The sequence below is a fragment of the Oryctolagus cuniculus genome, chromosome 18, assembly GCF_051225735.1.
Source record: "Oryctolagus cuniculus isolate XC-2025 breed Fujian yellow rabbit chromosome 18, ASM5122573v1, whole genome shotgun sequence".
Taxonomy (NCBI): Eukaryota; Metazoa; Chordata; class Mammalia; order Lagomorpha; family Leporidae; genus Oryctolagus; species Oryctolagus cuniculus.
Window position 1 is genome coordinate 9,551,815 of NC_142884.1, and position 8,513 is coordinate 9,560,327.

Consider the following 8,513-nt stretch of genomic DNA (forward strand, 5'->3'; position numbering starts at 1 on the left):
AAGTCCGTCCTTCGGTCCCTCCGCTGGACCTGTCGTGCCTGTTGCACACAACAGGGGGCGCTGTCCAGAGCCCCTCCCTCCCTCGGACCCAGGGGTCCAGACCGCACCCCCGCCCCAGCTCCGGACCCCGCAGGCCAGGCGTCCCCTGCCTTGAACCCGACTCCTGCTGCTGCGTCAGGGAAAAAGCGACAGGTGGCACCTGCCGGTAGGGGCGGGGCACGACCACCTGTCGCTGCTGCTCACCCGTGCGCCGCTCCGGCAGCTGCTGCTGTCAGTCTGCCCGACCCCATCGCCCCGGGACGCGGAGGAGGAGCGAGCCAGGGAGCCCCACGTCCGCCCCGCCCCAGGAAGGGGGGTCCCAGACGGTCTCAGGCTGGCGGGGCGGAGCCTGTGGTCTCCAGCGCAGACCGTGGGACCCTGCCTGCGCCAGAGCACAGCTGCGCTGAGCCCACCTGGTGAGAAGCCCCCGGGTGGGGGGGGGGGCTCCTTAACTCTTTGCTCCCCTCTGGTCCTGTCCCTTCCCGGCAGACACTGATGGTCCCGTCTCCGCTGTGGTTCCAGGGACTTCCATTCCCCTCTTGATCCGGGATCTGGGATTCTAGCATTGAGTTCCCACCCTCAACTTCCTCTCTCAAGATTCAGAAGTCCAGGACCCCAGCCCCGTCCCCTCTCACACAGGCCTGCAGCCCCCTCCTCCCTCAGATCTGGGGGCTTGGGGCAGCTCCCCATAGAGTAGTTATGGCCCCAGGCCGCACCTACCCCTGACTTCCTCAGGCCCTTGTCCTGCAAACCTCCTGACCCCAACTCTGGCCCGGCCCTCCCCCCAGTCCAGGTCCCCATCCCAGCCTCCACCATGACCCTGGCAGCTTCCTCCCAGCGCTCCCAAATCATTCGCTCCAAGTTCCGATCCGGTGAGAGGCTCGCTTTATGCATGGGGTGGGGGGAGGGAGGTTCCAGGCAATGCTCTATTCTGGGGGGAGAGTGGGACCCACAGGGCACAATTGTGTGCCAAAAGGTCACTTGTGCATAACAGAGGCCCCAGCAAGGAGTGAGTGTGCAAATGGCTAGTGGGGACTGGGTGGGGACCGGGTGGGCGTGCAGAGGTTCAGACGATGCAAAGGAGCGAGGGCTTAAACTGATGGTGTTGGCAAAACAGCTCCGAGCCGAGGAGACCTCGGAGTGCAGGTGGAGGGGCAGTGAGCTGTGGAGCCTAGCAGGTGCCAAGTGTGCCAGTGAGTGGAGCTGGGGGAGAGTCAATTCCTGGGCAGGCGAAGGAGCCCTGAGTGTGCAAATGAGTGCTTGCATATATGGTTGGGTGGGTGCAGACGCTGGAAACCGAGCGAGTGTGCAAAAAAGGCAGATGTGCAGGCTAGAGCAGAGGGCCGAGTGTCGATGCTGGGTGGGTCCCAAGGCAGAGCGAGCCAAGGGTGACGAGTGTGGGAAAGGGTGCAACTGTGTAAAAGTAGCACGTGTGCAAACGCAGAGTTCAGGAGATGCGCGTGTGAAGGGTGAGTGTGCAGAAGGGGCTGACTGTGGGAGGGGAGCAGGTGTGTGCCACGCCGGGCACACGGACACCGGGAGGTGAGGTTCGGAAGGGCCGGTCCGCCAAGATGGCGATCGTGGCGGGGCGGGGTGGGCACGGGCATGAGGGGGGCAGGTGGAGCTGGGGGCAGGGCTGCCTGCTGCGTGCACGCTCGCGGGCTGGCGCCTGGCCCCACCGCGGCTCCGTGCTGGCAGGGAGCTCTGGGGAGGCCCGCCCACCCGCCCGCAGGGGTGTGCGCGAGGGGGCCGGGCACCAGTGTCCCGCCAACAACTCCAGGCCAGGCTCCGGGACACTCCCTTCCCGCCTTCCTCCTCCCCCCTCCCGCCACAGTCCTGCAGCTGCGGATCCGCCGACGGAATCAGGACCCGAGTGAGTGTGGGCCCTGGGAGGGAGGGGATGGCGGCCGGGACACACAGAGAGCCCACTCCGCCCCTTCCCACCGGCCCAGCTGCCCAGCAGCCCCCGGGGGGCCCTGCTTCCTGTCTCCCTGCCCCCCCCCCAAGATGCATGAGCCCAGATGCTGTTCCTTCTGAGAACACAGGAGCCCCAGACCCCACGAGCGCCTGGGACGTGGCTCTCAGCTTCTCCCCCTCTCCGGGAACCAGGGGTGCCTGGAACCTGTGCCCCCCGGGCTGCCACACCCCTCGGCGACCAAGGGCACAGGGTCCCTGCCTTTCTCGGGCCCCTCCCCTCCCTGCCTGGCTGGCTGCTCCAGCCTCCCCATCTCTCTCTGACCCCAGCCTCCGGACCCGCCCTGCCCTCGGCCACCGACCCTCTGCTCTTCAGCCCCGGGGTCCTGCTCCCTGAACCAGAATTTTGTCCTTGGAGGTCCCCCAAGAAGGTGAGTGCGGCCTGGGGCGAGGGCAAGGCCCCCTGAGAGTCTGGCCTTGGTCCTCCTCGCTGCTGCCCCTCCCTGGGGGCGCCCAGCTCACCCCAGCTTTGGCCCTGGCTCCGGGGGGTGTCAGCATTGCACCTGCCCCTTCAGGCATCTACCGGCGTCTCCGAAGGCTGCTCTGAGCCCCAGCCTAGGGGCAGCTTGACCTGCGACCAGCACATGCCCCCAGAGCCCAGACAAGGGGCCAGGGCGGACCCCCAGGCCCAGAGGCCGGCCCTGCGTCCCCCTGGACCACCTCTGTGGGAAGGCACAAGCTCACAGCCGCCACATCCTAGGTAGGACCCCACTTTCCGTTCTCTTGGGGACCCAGAAATTCAGCATCCTTCTGCCTCACACCGAGTCCAGGCCCCGGGAAGGCTGGCCGGAGCCCCCTCCTCCCCTAGGACGCTGGGGTCTCCCAGCCCCTCAGAGACCCCGAATTCTGGGCCCTCGCTTTCCTGCGCCTTCTCGTGGCCGGTCTGTGAGGACCACAGAGCGCCCGTCTCTCTCCGCCCCCTCATCGCCAGGATGAAGCCGGCTCCCCTCCCCCCCTCCCCACCGGGGGTCCCCAACCCCTCGCCCCCTCCACACAAGCTGGAACTTCAGACCCTCAAACTGGAGGAGCTGACGGTGAGTCTGGGTCCCGGAGCCCTCCCCGGAGATTCTGAGTCCTGCCCCGACCCCCGCCCGCGCCCCAGAGCCCGCCCAGCACCGCTCTCCCGCCCCCCACCCGCCCAGGTCTCAGAGCTCCGGCAGCAGCTGCGCCTGCGGGGCCTCCCGGTGTCCGGGACCAAGTCGATGCTCCTGGAGCGCATGCGCGGTGGCGCCCCGCCCCGCGAGCGGCAAAGACGCCGGCGCGAGGACAACCCCGCGGGTGCCCCCTGGCCACGCCTGAGGCCCAAGGCGCTGGGAACCGCCCGGCGGCAGGGCCCGGTGAGGGCGGGGCTGTGCACGTGTGGACCAATGAAGAGTAGATAAAGCGGGAGGAGGCGGGAAGTGAAACGCTGAGTAGCCAATGAAGGTTGGGTGGGGCGTGGCTTCACGCGAGAAGGCTCGTAGGCGGGGAGGGCGTGGTTCAGAGCAAGAGGGGGAGGATCTTAAGGCCAATGAGAGGGTGGAGGCGGGGACAAAGAAGAGTATAGGTCGGGACAGGTCTTGGGGGTGGAGCCACAGGCTGAGTGGGCGGAGTTGGGCCCGATGGGCGTGGTTTACTGGAACTCGCCCTCTGCTCGGCTCCAGGTGAAGCCAGACCCGGCGTCTCACAGGTCGCCTCTCGCGCGTGCAGCGGACGCCCTGGTGGCGGCCCCGGCCCCGGCTGCGGCTCCGGCCCTGACCCCTTCCTCAGCCCCGGCCTCGGCGGCGCTGACTCTGGAGGAGGAGCTGCAGGAAGCCATCCGGAGGGCCCAGGTGAGGGGGTTGTAGGTGCCGGCGGGGCAGGGGGCTCCGGCCTGACGTTCTGGGCGGGAGTCCCGGGTTCACGCCGCGTCTGCCCGCCCGTAGTTGCTTCCGAACCCGGGCGTCGAGGACATCCTGGAGGATCGGGTGCAGCCTGACGGTGAGAAGGGGCCTGGCGGTCGGGGCTGGAGGCCCGGCCCCTGCCGCCCTCGGCTCACGCCCCGTTCCTTCCCCGCAGACCCGTTGCCCCCCATCCCCCTGGACTTCCCCGGCTCTTTCGACGTGCTGTCCCCCTCCTCCGACTCCGAAGGCCTCTCCTCCGTCTTCTCGTCCTCGCTCCCGTCCCCCGCCAACTCCCAGTCCCCCTCGCCCAGGGGCCTCACGGACTCCTTGGACTGGCTGGAGGCCCTGAGTGGGGGTCCTCCGCTGGGCTCCGGGCCCCCAGCCCCAAGCATCTTCGCTGCTGACGTGTCCGACTCCAGTGGCAGCCGGCTGTGGGACCTGCTGGAAGATCCGTGGTGATGGATCCCGGGGCTCCCAGGGACCCAGAGGCCACAGAGAGACCAGCTGAGGGGTGGGCTGAAAGATGAGAGACCGCCCCGCCCCGCCTGCCCCCCCCCCGCTCCCACCGCCTCCCCCTGCGGCTGCATCACTGCGCACGCGCGGGAGGGGGTCATTTGCTGCTGACCACGGCAAACACGCTTGCTGCTGCTCCCTTTCGAGACGTCCTGGATGTTTTTGTCCCGGCTCCCGACCCTAGCCGGCTGTCTGTTGTCCGGCGAAGCTGGATGGTAGGTAGACTTCCTGGCACAATGGCTGGGGCTCAGCCGGGAGCCGGGACTTCCATCCGGGTTGCCCACATGGGGGCCCCAGCTCTTGGTCCGTCTTCTGCTTTTCCAGGCACGTTATGTGGAGCAGCCGGGACTCGAACCACTGCCCATACGGCTGACCCCGCTGTGCCACCAACCAGCCCCTACTGTGGCCTCTGTGGTACAGGGGGAGCAGTGGTTTGTGTTTCAAGGGCTCTGGGACCTAGAGACTGTTCTAATAGTGCTTGGCCCTAGGGTGACGAGCCTTGGGGACAGTGGCCCAGGGTGCGAGCTGGGTCAGGGAGCTGGCGGGCAGAGGAAGGGGGTGCTCGCAGGAGAGGCCCTTACAGTCGTGGCATTGATAGCCCCGCGAGGGGCAAGTCCTGGGGTCAGCCCAGCAGGACAAAGAAACATTGTAACGGCATCAGGTCTGCAGAGGCCGGGGCGAATCGGAGGGGCCGTGGTGGGGCTGGTAGTGATGGCTCGGGACCTGGGGCCAGTGACTGCCTGGCTCGGGACCTGGGGCCAGTGGCTGCCGAGGCTTGGTCTTGGTTCCCCCGACCTGTGCCTGTCCAGGGAGGAGGGGCCTGTCCCACGGCTTGACCTGGCCTGGGGCGCATGCTGGTAGCCAGCAGTCACCACTGTTACTGCCGCTGGGCAAGTCCAGGGCCTCCGCGGCGGGCACGCGGGTGCACCTTGGAGAGCCGAGGGAGCGGGTGTTTAGCCTCGAAGATAAGGCGCCTGGTCTCGCCCCGCAGCGCCTGGGGTCCATTCCCAACACCGGCTCCTGACCCCAGACCCTGGGCGGCAGCCGTGATGCCTCACGGTAGGAGGGTGCCCTGGAGGGAGCTCCTGATTGCGGGCATTTGAGGAGTGAAAGGGGGCGGGGTGGGGGGCTCTCCCTCTCTCTGGAAAGTAACTAGCAGGGAAGGGAAGAGTGCTTGTGACCGGAGGCGGGCGTGGGCGGGCCTGGGCGACTTCCTAGCCAGCAGGTAGGATTTGTGAGGTCACTGGAGGGGCGGAGCTGCCCCATGTCACGGAGGCGGGTGGACGGGGTCCTGGTCATGTCACGGAGGTGGGTGGACGGAGGCGGGTGGACGGGATCCTGGCTGTGTCACGGAGACGGGTGGACGGGGCCCTGGTCGTGTCACGGAGGCAGGTGGACGAGGTCCTGGCCGTGTCACGGAGGCGGGTGGACGGGGTCCTCCCCCTGTGTCCTCAGCCCTGGGGCCCTGAGACGTGCAGGGAGGGAGGAATTGAAGCAGAGGGGATTCGATGGCAGTCCTTGGGGGGTGGGGGGGGGTGAGGCCAGTTCACCCAGAAAGAACTGGAAGCCCAGGAGGTCGGAGGGAGCATTTTTGTGTGTGTGGGACTCCAAGGATGGGGACTGCGGCAGAGCTGGGGCTGGGGAGGGCAGGTGGGGGTCCCACGGGGTCCTTTATGTCAGGCTGCAAACTGAGAGGCCCTTCCTGCTGACCTGCTGCAGTTTCTGACAGCGTCCGTCTCCACGGCAACCTCCCCCCCCCCCCGCAGCCTGGCTGCTCCGGCCACTCCTTGTCCCACATCAGCGGAGACGGTCTCCCCTGTGGCCTCTCTCTCCACCTCCCTCTCTGTCTCTCCCCCTTCCTCTCTCCCCCTCTCTCCCCCTCCCTCTCTCCCCCTCCCTCCCTCTCTCTCCCCCCTCCTTCTCTCCCCCTCCCTCCCTCGCTCTCTCCCTCCCTCTCTTCCCTTCCTCTCTCTCCTCTTCCCCCTCTCTCCCTCCCTCCCTCTCTCTCTCCCTCCCTCCCCCTTCCTCTCTCTCATCTCTCCCCCCTCCCTCCCTCTCTCCCCCCTCTCCCCTCCCTCTCTCTCCCCCTTCCTCTCTCTCCCCTCCCTCGCTCTCTCTCCCTCCCTCTCTCCCCTTCCTCTCTCGCCTCTCTCCCCTCTCCCTCCCTCTCTCCCCTCTCTCTCCCCCCCCTCGCCCCCCCCACCTTGCTCTCTCCTACTCATCTCTCCACTGCCTCCTGCCCTTTCTCCCCACCCCTTTCAGTCCCTGCCCTCCCCTGTCTCCGGACCCAGCTCTCCTGTGTCCAGCAGGGGGCAGCCTTGGGCTGAGAGTGGCCCGGGCGCGGGGCAGCCAGAGGAATTCTCCAGAAGGTGGAGGCTGGGAGCAGGCTTGGGTGGGCTGGGGTTGGAACCCAAATCTGTGGGCAGGGCTTGGAGCCGCACTGCCTACGGCCTGTGGCCCGACCTTTCTCAGACCCTCAGGCACTCCTGGCCCTGGGCACAGCCGAGGGCCGGGTCCCCCAGGGTCGGTCCCCTGGGAGCCCCAAGCAGCTCCTTCCTGCCCTCCCCAAAGACTAGGGATGAATTTGCTGTTTCACCAACATGGCCAGCTCGCTTTGTAGCCGTGTTCCCGGAAGGCCAGGGCTCTTCCCCTGCAGTGCGCCCTCCCGCCCCCTCCAGTGTATACAGTAGGGGTCCCCTGCCTTCTCTCCTGGACATCTGCTCCCTCGCTCTCAGTCGCTGACCTGTGTCCTGTGTGCCCGCCCCACTTTGCCTCCCTGCTCCCTCCATGGTGGCCTCCCCCAGCCCCCCGCCCCGCTCCCCGGCCACCCCCCATCCTCTCCGCCCACATCCCAGACACGCCCCTCTGGTGCGTCTTGAATTCTGCGATGTAAATGAGTCACGTTTGCTCTCCAAGGCAGGTTTCCCACAGGTCAGCTTCTTTCCCACGGGGATAGAGAACCGCACACACACACACGCACACACACATGCATACACACATGCACACACTACACATACATGCACACACATGCATACACGTGCACACAATGCATACACACGTGCACACACCTGCTACACACATGCACACACACACACTACACACAGGCATACACACACAGGCACAGGCACAGTGCTCATCTCCAGTTCCGCTGCACGGGAAGCACAGTGGGGACAGAGGAGCACACTGAGTGACACAGAGAGCACCCAATCAGCCAAACTGACCAGGCGGCGGCTTGCGCATGATAAACGCTTTTACAGACGTTAGCGAACAGTAGGCACGCTCTGCCCATTCCACAGATGAGAAAACCGAGCCAGCGATTCAACGCAGAGGGAGATGGGGGCGGGGGGAAGCTGCAGGCTGTTTTCTGACCGATTCGGCCTGAGGGACAGCCCACGCGTGCGGGGGAGGCACAGGTGCATGGCCCAGCAGTGAAGACCCCCGCGTTGCCCAGCCCAGAGCCTCTGCCCCCAGGGAGGCAGGAGGGACGGCTCCGGTGTTTGGGACACCCGGACTGAGTCCCTGGCTCCTGGCTTCGGCCTGGCCCAGTCCCCGGCGGTGTGGACATTTGGGATTGAACCAGTGGATGGGCGTTCTCCCTCACTCTGCCTCTCAGATAATGGTTTTTGTTTTTAAAGGAGAGGGGAGTTAAAGGGCACGGACATCTGTGCAGCGGGCGGGGCAGGGCCGGGGCTTGTCCCAGCGAAGCTGAAAATGGTTTTGCTTCCTTAACGGTGCCTGGAATAACGAGGGCCCTGACAGTCAGCTCTGTCGATCCTCTCTGGTTTGAATTTGCTTGTATCTGCACAGACATCCCTGCAGTCCCGGGGCGCCCGTCTCTAGAGAGCCGGGTGGTGAGAGGAGTCTGGGTGCGCACGTCCTTGGGCCCCCATCACCAACCTCCCTGGAGTCTGGCTTTGCCCAAGACCAGGAGCGGCCCGGATGCTCCCGCTCAGCGTGCTGAAGGGGCTGCTTCCCTGGCAGTGCCTCCCCCCTCCCCCTCTCCCTCCCCACCCCCTTCCTCCCCCTTCTCCCCCCCTCTCCTCACACCTGCCTCTGTGGCCCTGGCTTTGTTGGAAAGGGAGGCACCCAGGGTAATTAAGGGTGACAGCCAGAAGTAGCTGATGT

The 8,513-nt window shown here is 66.4% G+C and overlaps 1 protein-coding gene across 5 annotated transcripts; it reads left to right on the plus strand.

Moving 5' to 3' along the window:
- Positions 1-246: 246 nt before the first annotated feature.
- MAMSTR (MEF2 activating motif and SAP domain containing transcriptional regulator) lies at positions 247-4,536 on the plus strand. 5 transcript variants are annotated; one of them, XM_089318995.1, is made up of 10 exons: positions 247-455; positions 828-911; positions 1,820-1,912; positions 2,284-2,384; positions 2,529-2,713; positions 2,945-3,047; positions 3,156-3,350; positions 3,657-3,824; positions 3,918-3,972; positions 4,051-4,536. In XM_089318995.1, exons 2-10 carry the CDS (start codon positions 854-856, stop codon positions 4,332-4,334), a joined length of 1,242 nt encoding a protein of 413 aa, XP_089175121.1. In that variant the 5' UTR covers positions 247-455; positions 828-853; the 3' UTR covers positions 4,335-4,536. The 5 variants fall into 5 exon arrangements, with proteins under 5 accessions (XP_089175121.1, XP_051696767.3, XP_089175118.1 ...); XM_051840807.3 differs by having other exon boundaries at positions 295-455; positions 1,874-1,912; XM_089318992.1 differs by having other exon boundaries at positions 321-455; positions 833-911.
- Positions 4,537-8,513: the final 3,977 nt, after the last annotated feature.